General features: G+C 38.3%; 2 protein-coding genes across 2 annotated transcripts in view; one reads left to right on the forward strand and one right to left on the reverse strand.

The window, feature by feature from the left end:
- The window catches only part of C12H19orf12 (chromosome 12 C19orf12 homolog), a 347,603-nt gene that overhangs the window by 141,674 nt on the left and 192,137 nt on the right, over positions 1–13,792 (reverse strand). The window lies entirely within an intron of this gene.
- Positions 1–13,792, forward strand: part of URI1 (URI1 prefoldin like chaperone) — a 41,073-nt gene that overhangs the window by 12,314 nt on the left and 14,967 nt on the right. The window contains exons 3-4 of the mRNA XM_066327931.1: positions 3,297–3,375; positions 5,638–5,773. Coding sequence (XP_066184028.1) covers positions 3,297–3,375; positions 5,638–5,773 — 215 coding nt within the window. The remainder of the gene's footprint in view (positions 1–3,296; positions 3,376–5,637; positions 5,774–13,792) is intronic.

The raw sequence follows: 13,792 nt of genomic DNA on the forward strand, positions 1-13,792 counted from the left end.
TGCTGTGTTTACCATGATTTTACTGAGAGAACAACAGGAGCTGTCTTGATTATTGTCTGCAGGGTTATTGCAGAATCACAGCAACTGCCCCTTTAGTGGTGAGATTAAACCTTTGGTTATACACCATCAAGCATATAATATTTTAAATTTATTTTAAGAGGCTTTTTCTTCATGCCTGAAAGATCTCCAAGCAAATAATTTATATTTAGTGTGTATCAAATGTTTTTAGTTTAAATGCACATAGGCTGCAAGCGCTGGATAAGAGGAAAAAAATCAAGGCAATCTATACACATCATCATATTAAATTCTGACTATTGGCTCGCAAAAATAATCTAAAACTAATATGTTTCATTTATGTTTAAAATTCAGAGGCTGCATTAATTTTCAATAAGGGAAATATTGAAGTGCCTGCTGGTGCTGCTGTGGTGAAGGCAGGCAGAATATCTCCAGCTCCAGATCAGGAGCTTTGCAGTGGCTGTGCCTACTGGCTCCCATGTGGAATTCTGCATGTGCATTCTTCCACTAAAAACAGTTTATTTTTTCAGAAATAAACTATTTGGCAGAAAGCTGTAAAGTGTGAGCAGATTTTTAAAAGTTTGGAAAATTTTGACAATAATTTTGCAATGGGTGAGGTTTGTGGAGTGGCCTGGGAGTGTTGGCTGTGGAAGGAGGAGTTGCTCCTGTGTTTGCTTTTATGCAAACTCTGACAATGACTCCATGAACTCAGGGGGTTCGGGCACAGAACCTCTAATGAAAAAATAATTTACTGATTTCTTTTATAGAGAAAAGCAGTTTGTATAGCATCCATACAGTTTTTACTTCATAAAAAAATTAAAATTTAGTACTCTTATTTAAAACCTGATTGTGCAAGAGCTGAGTGCTCTTGTTTCAACTGAATAATTTGTTCATATAAGACCTTTTAAGTAGTCAGTGACACAGAAGAATGTTAAATAGAATTGGGTGAATAACAATAGGGTTTTAAAATGCTCAGCTTCAATATATTTCCATTAAATTATTTTCTTTTCCATTTTTCAGTGCACTTTTTGAAGTGTATTTCTAAAGCCATGAATCCAGTAATGGGTTGGGTATGGGATTAATAGCTAGACATGCATTTCCCCTTCTAGGGGTGTGTTCATAGCTGGAGTCCCAGTATTCTTCCTCCCTGTTCCCTTTGGCTCTTCATTGCCCGTTGTGGCAGGCTGTTACCCCAGAGCTTGTGAAGACATCAGCTGTACATGAAGAGGGAGCTTCCCTTCCTTAAGTAATGCTGTTTCAGGCCAATTATTTAAAAGGATCAATTTAAATTTTCTTTATCTGCATGGCCCGGTTCAGGATGTGACCCCACTTTTAGAGACTGCCATGGGGGAGGTTTGCTCAGCCAAGGGCAGCAGTCCCAGTACAAAAAGCAGGGTGCTTTGCTTCTAAAGTAGCACAGCTTCTGTGGCAAGTGACTTCTCCTGGCCCCTGCTCAGATTATTCAGTAACACACAGCAGTCAGACCTTAAAGACAGTGACTTCTTTTCAGGTTAATGAAGAAATGTTGAGTGACTTTGAGCCATGAAATGATGGGAATGTTTAATCCTGCTGTGAGTGGGGGATTTTCATGCCAGGCTCTTCCCAGGGAGTCCTTTCCTGCATTTGAGGCATGTGCCAGGCCTTGTTTTTCGGGGGCTGCTTGGAGTTCATTTCTCAAGTCCACATCTCTGCCAGGCAAAGGCTGGGTTCTGTAAAGAGCATTAAGTAATTGATTGTTATTGTTGACACCAAGTTTTCATTATATTCCTTCCTCCCCCAAAACATCTCAGTGCATTTTGCTAAGATTCATGAGTTTGTCCTTCCTCTTTGAGGGAAGTGAATTATGTTTTCACTCTTATGTGGGCAACGGACAGAAAGACTTGCGTGAAATGTCTGGGAGAAATCTGCTGTCAGAGCAAAGCAGCAGCAAGCATCTTTTGTAAATCAGTTATGTGAAATAGGGTTTTAATGTCCAAGTGGCATAAAAACCTTAATTCTTTTTTTCAGGATGAGGTCAACAGCTTAAAGTAGGTATAAAGTAGGATGGTTACAGCAGAAAATAACTGTGAGGCAAATGAGTCAAAACATAAGAGTATCAGATAATTTTTGATAATGAATGCTGAAAAAGATTTCACTCTGCTTATGAAGCTAAGAAAATCAATGGTAATATTTTGAGAGTTGTGTTATCAACTATGACATTCATTTTTCAGCACATTTATAGATTGCTTTCCTGAATCATCCTCAGAAAACCTGTAATTTGCATCTTGGGTCAGTGTTGTTAACAGTGCTGCTCTGTGCTTTCAGTTGCCTTTTACTGCAGAATTTACTACCTTATATATGTTTATTGTTTTGAAGTACAAGTAAACAATATCATCAAACGTGACATTTATGTGCCAGCTACTTCATGCAGGAGCTGATTTCTGACCATCTTTTGCATAGCAGGGGTCCATTAAAAGACCTTTTCCAGACAAATTTAAGAAATTAAGAATGCCTTTACAGAAGAAGCCTTTTTTAGAGGGAGTGTAGTTGCTTGTTTTGCACACAGAGTAAAATCCCTGCAGCCACTGAAATGCTGTTTCTTGCAAAGTCCTGTGAAAAGCCAGGTGTCTTTGCCATGGGAATGAATACCTTGTCCCAGTTCACCAAACCATCTCTCTCCTGGGTAGCAACACGTAGCATGAGCCTTATTTACAATTTAGATAATGAAGTATCAGAAAGGATGCTTGTCCCTCATCTGGCCTTGAAGATGTGACAGAATCCTGGTGGTCGAACCATCTTTCGGGAGCATTGACTCTTGAAGTTCATGGGAAAATCAGAATTAATTAAAATTTTGCTCATTTATGTCAGCTCAAACCAGTATGAGCTCTGTATTACAAATGATAGTGTGAAGAATTTGCCTCTTAAAAAGCATAAACTGGATTTTCAGTTCTTTTTGTAAATATTGGTGGTGTTATAACTTGGACTTGAACAGGGAGTGAGATACTCCAAATCCTAGTGAAAGAGCTGCTTCTTTGCACCATGAAAAATCATAGTTCTGAATGAGACATGCACAATCTAAAATAATCATGTACCTATCTTAATACACATTATTAGGAAATAATCTAGCTATTATGTTTGTCATCCCATGTCTTTATTGAATGCTTTATTCATCTATCCACTGTATGTGTTAGAGTAAAACAGTTCATTTTTCTGTATTTTTGGTGTGATTTTGATTTAGTAGCAGAAAACCATTAACTCTTTACTTTACCTGTGAAATTGAATCAACTTGAATTTGTCAACAGGAAGAAGGTGGAGAGTGATTATGAGGCTCTTCAGGAACGACTCCAGACATTGCCTGACAAGTTGTCCTATGATATCATGGTATGTACATGGCAGAGGTCACACAGGAAAATGGGTTAAAACTGTTAAAACCTGGGCTGCCTGCACTGGGGGTGAGGTGTTAGTCAGGTTGCCAGTACTTAGTAATGTTACATTTATTATGATAATAGTTAAACCTTTGCTTTTGTTTCTTTCTCTTTTCTTTGAAATCCATTATAAATTACAGTGTTACTGACAACTGAAAGCTGATGACATAAATGCTTAACACAAAACCTGACATGTTTGATATGTAAATCTATTGTATAGAAAACTATAATTATGACTGAATTACGGTACTTAGTCATTTCCTGAGAAGAAAGTGGCTGTAGTATTTCCTGATTCATGGAAATAAACCCTAGAACATTGATTTTTACATAAAAAGGTGCTGCTAATTTTTGTTCCACCAATCTTCCCATTGACATAGCAATCTTTTCTGGTGCTCTGAATCTTCCCTAACAACTGCACAGCTCCCTGTGTAAAATTTGCCGTGCTGGCTTACACTTACCAAAATTTTGAACAGATTGGCTTCTTTTCTCTTTTTTTCCTCTTCCCTTCTCAGGCTCAACTCAAGATACATCTTTGAAGGCAGGGAAGTTGTACTGCACATAACTGAGTGGCTGATTTCAGCACTCAGTGCCTGACTGCTGCCTTCCTTGGCAGCCTGGCTCAGATACAGAGCTGGGTTTTTAGTAAGACACTGTTGGAGTACACTTCACCATGGGAAAAGGGAGGGTTTTCCCTTTGCTCTGCTGGATTTTTTTGCTCTAGATTGTATGTGTGTAGTCCATTTATCATGTGTATATGTGTGGCCACACGATGTAATGCCTGAAGATTGTATTTTGAAGCATAGAAACTCCCCTGTTTCTGAAAGAAAGCTGGATAAGGCTTATTTGTAGTTGAAGCAGGAATGTTAGCTCACATCTGTTACTTTAGATGTATAGAAACAGTTCCTATCTGTTAGCCAAATATTTTCATATGCTTTTAATTTTGCTTTCATCATTTTGGGGGAAGAGTGAACAGGCAACTTGTGCAGTCTGCTACTTTAAAATCAAGTCAGGGAGGGCACACGTGCAGGCAAAGCACTTTCTGCATAGTTTTAATATCAGGGTCCTGCCTGTTGGAGAGCTGTTTCCAGCACTGGGACCCTCTTGGATATGGAAGAGAAAAGGAAGATTGCTTTCCAAGAAGACAGATCCACTAGGCCAAGTGTTCTGCTTCAGCATAAACAAAAGGAGAAAGCAAGTGGCTGTGCTGAGGAACTGAGGAAGAAGGCAGAAGAATAAAGTAGGGGGAGCTGATACAAACAGTCTGAGAGACATAAAAAGAGAGAGACTTGATACCACCTCCATTTTAGATGTAATTTGATTCTGGTCTCCTAATTTCTCCACAATTGAAGCCTGCAGGCAGCCAGGCAGTGGCCCTGGGGGTCACAATACCAGGGCTGCTGCAGGGGACGGGGGTAGGGGTGGCCAAGGCTTCTCCTCACCCAGAGGACTTGCCCAAGCACTGCCTGTAAAATTTGGGCAGTAGAAAATGTCTTAAATCATACAGCCAGTGTCCTGGATGTTGCAATGCATGTTAAAATGGGGGATTCACATTTTAGGAAGCAGACGTAAAGTTCTAAAATGTGTTTGTCACCTATGTACTCCTGCCTGAAGTGTCCTGCTTTTATCTATTGTCCTTGTGCCTGGACAGCAGTTAGAGGGTGAGAGTTGCATGTGGAGCATCCCTGAGAGGTTGAGATTTGCAGCCTGGTGGATGACCCAGCAAAGTGAGATTAAACACTTGTTTGTGGTCCTGCTGGGAGCCCCAATGTCTTCCACTGGAGTTTCTGGGTACTTAATGTTAGCAAGACAGATTCTAAAAGGAGCAGCTCATCTTTGACTTGATCATACCTATTTATCTTAAAAAAAATGTAGCAAAGATAATCTGGCTTTTATTAGGAAATTATGCAGTCTGCATATAGCTCAAATAATTTGTATTATCAAGGTTTATATGATCAGATGAAGTGAATTTGTTTTCAAAGTGAGCATTCAGCTGTACTATAGTTTTGTGTCATCTCAAATTCAAGTTTTCAGATTTTGTGGGTACACTACTAAATACAAATGGTTCTAGTCATTCAAACATTTATGACAGGTTAGTCACTAAATAACTGCTGTAGAAATTTTATTTTTTAAAAATCTGTGTTTCACTTTTTTAAAAAACTTGAGACATATATAACTGCGTAAGTTTTATTTTTATTAGTGGTGTTTATGTCTTTGACAGGTACCTTTTGGTCCTCTTGCCTTCATGCCAGGAAAGCTTGTCCACACCAATGAAATCACTGTTCTACTGGGGGACAACTGGTTTTCAAAATGCTCAGCAAAGCAGGCTATTGAGCTGGTTGAGCACAGAAAAAAACGTATGTATGTTTCTGAACGTAATTTAATAGTTAAAATTGTGTCTTTGTATTAATATATAAAATTAGTGATATCTACGCTTTTCTCTCTCTTTTTTTTTTGTGAGCTCACAAACAGAAATCCCATTCAGATGTAATATTAGTTTAGTGCCTTATCTTCCATCCTTGATTGGGTATGTCTAATTAGAAAAAGAAACCAAAGTAAAAATGCCCTTTCACTTTTTTTAATGTGACAAATGCTGTTTTCTCTTCCAGAAAGTGGACAAGTGGACACTGCCTTATGCTTTTGCTCTTAGTTACCTTATTCCCCATATTTTGTTCCCTTGTTTTGATTCTTATTTCTATGCTGTCTTGTCCTGTGTTTTGGTTGTTGTTTTGTTGCTTTCTTTCTGTGATTTTTTTTCTTCTTTTTGGCCATGTAGTTTCCCATTTTTTTTCCCTCTCTCTACACATACACAACAAGCTCCTGCTTGTTGGTTTTTGTACTTGCTGCTCAGCTGCATTTCTGCCGCCTGCCTTTAATGTTCCTCTGGTGTGGAGTGATCTCCTGGATCTCCCCAGATCCAGTGCAGTTGATCACCACCAAGTTCATCTTACATAGAAACATATCACAGGGGCAATTCCTGGGTTGGTTTCCAGCTCTTTGTAGGTGCTGTTGAGATCTTGGCTTTGAAGAGCCAGGACCAGAGCAAGAGCTGTGCATGGTGCACTTTGGAACTTGTTTATGTTAGAAGGAAGGAGAATCTAAAATATTTGATATAAATGTGAAGGAAGAAAAAGCACAACAAAATGGAAAGTAAATTGGTGCCTATTAGCCTTTGTTGTTTGCTTCAGACAAGCATTTGAGTTGTATTTTTTCATACTGGTTTACCTGTCACCTGTCCTGTTCCTCAGTGGGTGCTCACTGCAGCTTTGCCCTGTGTATATTACACCAACCACAGCTATTTACACTGTATTTTTGTTTGACTGCAGCTATCCATGTTGCTGCCTGCAGCAGAATACCCTAGAGGTTCCCCATCTGAATAAGCTTTTTTTTTCCAATTCGGTGCAGGCAGTATTTGTGTAAAAAGGGTTGAGGGTTTTTTTATAACAATTCATTTGCTGTATTACTTTAAAATACTCCTTTATGAAGAGCATTGCCAAAAATATGTAATTTGTATTTTACCTATTATCTTTCTTAATCTGGTTCTCCTAACACAACTTTGCAATTTTCTTTCCTATTGAACTGAATCTGCATTATTTATTGTGACTCTTGTGAGATCTCAGGTCGAGATCTTCTTCCTTGATCATCTGATATTTTTTTCAGTGCTGCAGAATACTTTTGTTACCGTTAAATTCAGTGAAATCATTTGACCTTTGCATTGTAGATGTTTGAACATTAAGTAGTCTACTGGGAGACACACAATAAATGCTGAATTCTTTCCTTTATGATCTTTTAAATTGCGTTTAAAATACGAACTCAGAAATACTAATTTCCTTCAAAGCAAAATAGTCATTGATGCTGGATATAAACCCTCCATTCAACTGATAGTTCACTTCAGCTGTGTGATGGCTGCCAGTGGGAGGCTCCAAAACACTGGTATTAACTAAAAACTTTTTTTTAAGGACTGTTTTCAGTTTTAGATGGTACAAAACATATTAGTACATATGATTCTGAGAAAAAGTTACTTCTTTCCTTCATACACTTTTCTCCCTTCAAAAATACAATTGACTTAAACTTTTAACCATTTTCATGCTGAATGAATGCATCTTATAAAAGAATATTGGAGATTTTGTTAGTTTGTTCTAAGGAAAAAAGTTATATATGTGAAAGACCTGTAGGCTATTGCTATGTATTAAGAATTGGCTGATTGTGGCACAGATTTTGTGGCAAGTATTAGTTTAAAGTCTCTTTTAGGTGTTTATGGCACTGTAGTTATTTTCACAGGTGTGACTTCTGCTTTCAGTGGCGTGTTGGGAGTGAAGCTTACAGGGTGCTGTGTACCGGGCATTATCATCACATTGACACAACGTGATTTGATTTTTTTATACATAATCTTTTTGTTTTGGACATAAATTCCAAGAGTAGGTCACACACACTGGAAAGGAGGGCAGGCTCACTGCAGGGGATTACACTGCCAGCAGAGTCCCCAATGTCCTGCGTGCCAGGCAGAGGGTCCTAACAGGACAAAGCTTTTTTAAGCATGTGTTTAAGGCCAGTGTGTGCTTAAAGGCTTTGATATATAGGAATTGGGGTCTGAACAAAGCAAAGAGAGGCTCATGCTGAAATAAACCTGGCTATATTTGTTGATGGTTTGTTTCTTCAGTGACCTACATTTTTTTGTCCAATATTACTCTGTTTAATTTAGATGGGTGTTTTTTTCATAACAGGCTGGTCAGATCTGTTCAGAAAACTGAAACAAACTTAATTAGTACAGCCCTAGTAATTCAGTGCTTTAACAGGAGTTAGGACTATAAGAAAATAAATACAAGACATTTTCATTGCATGTCCTCTCTCGTGTCTCACTCTGCTGAGTGGCGAGGAGTGGGAGAGCATCTGTCCAGGGTTCAGGTTTTCTAGGGGGCTGGCTGTCAGGTAGGGAAGGGTTAAAAATTCCTAGAACAGTTTAGAGTGTTATTCCTTGCTGGTTGTGGGGAGTTTCCCTTCTTGCCTTTGGCTCATGTGTGGGTCTGTGTGTTGGAGACCTCTGATCACCAGGGCTGTCCCTGCTGCCCCTCGAGCACCCCAGTGCCCTACAGGTCATTGAATCAAAGCTCACAGGACATTTTCTTTACAGTTTGACTCCTTCTGTGTATGTTGGGTGCATACAAGAATGGAGGATGTGAATTTGCATGTTTCAGCAGCAGTAGTGCCAGATAAATCAAACAATATCAGTGAGTGTAAAGCCTTGGAAGTTAGGGGTAGCAATAAGAGTGTACTATATATAAAGGCTTTAAATATTACTTAGTACTAATTAGGTCATCCTTTTTGTCTTACTAGTTTTGTTAAATTTGCTTTTTTAAAGGAGAATAAATGAAAAAAATGTTTGCTTCTGTGGGACAGAGAAATGCCCAGCCACAGTAGATTAATTTCTTGGTTAAAAATTATTTAATTGAAAGGAATAATTGAAGGGTGACTGTACTGAATTTTAAATGCAGTTTAGCTGACATAGCTGTAGAAAGCCCTATTTTGGGGATACATTTCTGTTTGCTTAGCTTTTGATTTAGATGCAAATTGTTCAGCACTGTGATTGGTTGAAATGTATTTGGTAAAATTTGGGACAGTCACTCATGTCAAATGTTATTTTTTCATCAAATATTGATTGTATCTTCCTGAATAATATTTGAGTTGCAGTAGGTCTTTATTTTGCTGTGCATTTTTGTGACATTCTAGATATTTAGTTAGTTCCAAAATAGTTAATAAATAGAGTGAAGTTTATAGAATTGCCAAGTATATTTTTAATTGTTTTAAATTCATTGCAGTTCGTTAAACCAGGTAATACAGATAATGGGAAACACTTCACACATGTGTTTGTGTGTAAAAATGTGAAGAAATCCTGAAGTAGATTAGAGGATATGCACACCAAATTCCATTAAAATAAAAGAAATTAGCTTTTTAAGTATGTCACAGTTTAGCACAACAATAATGCAATTGTACTTTTTTTCTCCTACAATTATCTTGCTTAAGGTACTTCATAATATTTCTCTTCTCCTCAAGGCAAGACTGTATTGTCTCAGAATTCAAAGAGGGAATAAAGAATCTTTTTGTGAATATGGGATTATATCTTTTACGTGTTTGTGATGATATAAATTACATTTCTTCTCTATATCAGTAATCGCATTAATTCTTTAAGATGGGAAATTTTTCATTACAATAGTCCCTGTGGTAGTTACTATAGAAAGAAATTAAATAGATTTTTCTTGTAAATATTTGTGGATTAATTCAGTATGCTAGGTATTCCAAGTGTCTAAACATTTTAAAAGGTGCGAAATTAAAACATGCACACAGAACTAGGAGTGGTTTTATTGTGTTAAAAATTTATCAGATAAAAAAAATCCCACTTAAAGGAGAATTGTTGAACTACTTAGCAATTGTCTTCAGTATATGTAAGAATACCCTTGCAGTGTCATGCTGCAAATGAATTCATGAAATGAAAATACTGATTACATTAACATACAGTATTGTGATAGTCCCCAATTGTAAATTGCAGTGTGTAACCCCTAATACAAATATTTGTGTCAATCAAAATTGACCGATAGCTCAGGATGCGGTGTTAAAAGATACCATTGTTTTAATGAGATGATCCGGGTGGATGAGGACCACTTTGAATTTGTTCCTTATCAGCATTTCCAGAAAAAAAGGTTTTGTCTCCAAAATACATGATAGGAAGGCTTTCCATTTCCCATCTTGAATGAGTGAGGTCTTTAGAGGTTTTAATGTTTTATCCAAGGGTAAAAATATCTTCCCTAATACTCTAAATAATGTAACACTAACTGGTCTACTCACAGTTTTTGGGGTTAAGAACAAAATGTGTAGGCAGTGCTACAAAAAGATTTACCTTTTGCTTTTTTGTATTAAAAAAATATATTTTTGCTCTTTTTCTACACATCAGAGAATTGTGTTCTGCTGTGCTTTTAAACTTTTTTTTTCACCATTTTTTGTGATTATCACTTCTTAGTTTGCTAACCTCCCTCAGTTCCTTCCTTACCCTTGTTAAGTTAGGAGCTGATTCGATGCAGTGCTAAGTGCTCTAAATTTGCTCTGCAGTTCCCAGGAGGTGTTTGACTTCTCACAGGACCACAGTCTGGGTATTTTAACCAGAACACACTGGAACAAAGTAAGGAGAATAGACTCCTTTCTGTAAGTTACATACTGTGATTCAAATAAGCCCTTACCTTTTTTATGATTCTTACTGGGCAACAGAGGAGTTGTCTGAATGCCACCCTCCTTCATTTAGGAGGAATTCAAATGTATTCAGATAATTCTAGCAATTACTTAGGTGTGTGAACTAAAAGAGAAATGCATTGCATTTACTTAGTGTTCCTAAAGCCAAATTGCCTGTACAAATTTTTACAGAAGAAAATCCAAATGACTTTGGTTTTGGTACCAAGGGAACATGGAAAACAGAATGAAGATTGTCTTTAAAGGGTGAAAAGCTACTGCACAAAGGGTTGCATTGCATTTTAAAGAACTGGTGCAGTTGCTTTTATAAGGAATGAATTTACATGTCTTGTCGCAAGCAAAAAGAGAGCTTAAATCCATATATACCAAAAGTCATCAGGATTCTCTTTTCACTCTTAAATCCATTTCTGGAAAAATGAGCAGAAAAGAATAGAAGACCAGAGAAGGATGTTTTGAAAAGCTTCTAGTAGATACTGCTTTCTTTTTTCTTACTTGTTTCAAGTGATTGTTTGTTGGAAAAGTATTGGCTACAAAAAATTCTGTTGCTGATTAAATATATATTTATTGAAATACATTCAAAAATCCTCTGGTGATTGATCTACTTATGCATACCCTAAAAATAAGAAAATAAGTAATGCACTTAAAATACCCATAGATTCCATGATGAGAGTATGAACTACTGAGGTTCTGCCTTCAGGTTGTACCTCTTGGTTCTCTCTCTGGAGGAGCTGAGCCACTCTCAGTAACTGGGGCAGCTGGTTGTTCCTGGCCTGTATCAACACTGTGTATAAATAACTGTGTTTAAGGCTGGTTATCTTCTACGTGAGAAACTGTATTAGGCAGCAAGAAGATTTTTACTCTAAATCTTAATTGCATACAGAATTCTTTGTTACACTTAAACTAAAATTTCTGTCCTGTCACCTATCCTCAAAGGAGATTATTTCCTATGTTATATCCATAAGACTCCCCCAAAGACCAGGTACATTAAGCTTGAGCTTGAGCTTGAGCTTCGTTTCAGTTTGTCCTGTTTCACAAAGTCTGACTTTTCAAAATAGATCAACCTGTTCTCACTATTCTGGTCTGTTCTTACTATTTAAATCCCAGTGTAACACACAGTTTCCAGAAGTAACTAAAATAATGTCTATGATTCCCCAAATCCTTATAGACAACACTCCAAGGACATTAATGTCAAACTCAGATAATTAAAATTTGTATCCAGCCAAGCTAATTAACCCATTAAAGCCAAAATGCATAGATGAGAATTTGTGTCAGTTTGGCATTAGTATGTTGTCATGTCGTGTAAAATCTGGCTTCGCTGGACTTCATTTCAACAATATGAAATGTATTCCCCAATTATTTTTTTCCTCTACCAGTGTATTTGTAGCAAGCAGAGGGCTGCTTCTTAAAAATGACTAATCATGGTATAAGGAAATGCAGTCAAGTCGTTTCAGACTAATAAAGGAGATGGGAAAGAATAATCTAAAATGTAAAGAAATCTTGCTGCCTGTGAATATGAAAGGCTGCTGTGCAGAGGAAATCTACTTATCATGATTCCTGGTTTGAATACCTTTTCCTTTGGGTAGTCCAGGAGAACAGTCCTAGAGGCTTTGGGGGGCTGTGGCACTGAACTGTCTTTCCAAGTGGTTTAGCTGAGACATGTAAATAGGAACTACATGGGTTCACCTGAAAGCCATGTCAGACTTTGCTCAGATTATTGGATGTGACAAAGTTGGACAACAGCCTCTGGTTCAATCCGTCTTAAAAGGCTCTAAGAAGCTTAAACCGTGGGGTAGTAAGAGGAGGAGACTGTGGAGCCTCTCTTATTCTAGCAGTATTTTTATGGGGGTCTCAATTAATAAAAACCCCTGTAGTTTGTGGTGACTTGTTCCTCACTCGTTCCTGTGTGTTTCAAAATTCAGTGAATTCTGTTGGAGGCTTTTAAAGCGCGCAGCGACGAGTTCAGAACACGAGACCCTGAGCTTGCCCTGTGGTTAGGTGCGTGAGCCTTTTTCCAGGAGGTCCCATCTTTGCTGAGGGGCCTGAGCAAGGGAAGGTCTGTGCTTTGGCCAGGCAGGAGCCTTGGTTTTCCTGTGGCAGGGAGGTGTGAGCAGCCCGACAGGCTGGCTGGGGACGTGGGCCCGGAGCGTCGCGGTAATCCCAGCTGTCCGCTGCCGCGCTGTGTGGCCTGGGGCAAATCACTTAAACTGTCTGTTTCTTCATCTGTGAAATAGGAGAGAGTTATACTCACCTCCCTCGCAGGGCACTGGGCAGATTAGTTAATGCTTGTACAGCATTTTAAAATAAAACACTGTGTAACTGCTCGGTGTCCTCACCTAACGGAGCGAGCCAGTGTGCACCCTCTGGGAAGCAGCATCACAGCCTGGTGCTCCAGCAGCAGTGTAACCTAGATGGCTGCTGAACAATATTTAGATATGCAGGCAAGGAGTGAGACACTCGTGGTGGTGAAGAAACAGCTGAGCATCATGTTTACTATGAATGTAAAACAAAAACCAGAGGAAAATTGGTCTCAGCTATGTATATCCTTATGTGTACTGAGAATAGGTTCAAGAGCTGAAGGCATGGATTGGGAGCATTTTGTAGAGAAACTATTTCTACCTCTCTTTTATTTGGGCTTTGGAGGGTGTGTTAGACACCAAAAACGCTGTGGATCATGTTGATGTGAATTAACTGATAATAAAAGCTGCTCTGTCTGATGGAGGATGAAGGAGTCATGTAAGGAGAGTAGGACCCTGACTGCATGTGGAAGGAGCTGTGTCCTCTGCTGGGTCTGTGTTGCCATGACTCAAGACATCTCACACTTTTTTGGAAGTGGTTATTTCATCCAGGAGTCAAAGCAAGTGCAGGGCTTTTTTCAGAGAAGAATCCTAAGCTATTTCTTAGAAACAGCCTGAGGAATGGAGAATGACTGCACATTTGACACATAGCTCGATGTGTGGTTTAAAGGCTAATGTGTTTGAAATACCCTCAAAGTCTGAGCTTTGTCTTTGTGCTCCTTGTGGGAAAGGATGGACTTTGCTTGAGTAGTCTTTTCCAAAATGCATTTATTTCTAAAATTTATTTCTAAACTATTTACTGTGAGTAATACATTTTTTTTAAGCAATTGTATTTGAGACAGTGTG

The sequence above is a fragment of the Sylvia atricapilla genome, chromosome 12 (genome assembly GCF_009819655.1).
Source record: "Sylvia atricapilla isolate bSylAtr1 chromosome 12, bSylAtr1.pri, whole genome shotgun sequence".
Lineage (NCBI taxonomy): Eukaryota > Metazoa > Chordata > Aves > Passeriformes > Sylviidae > Sylvia > Sylvia atricapilla.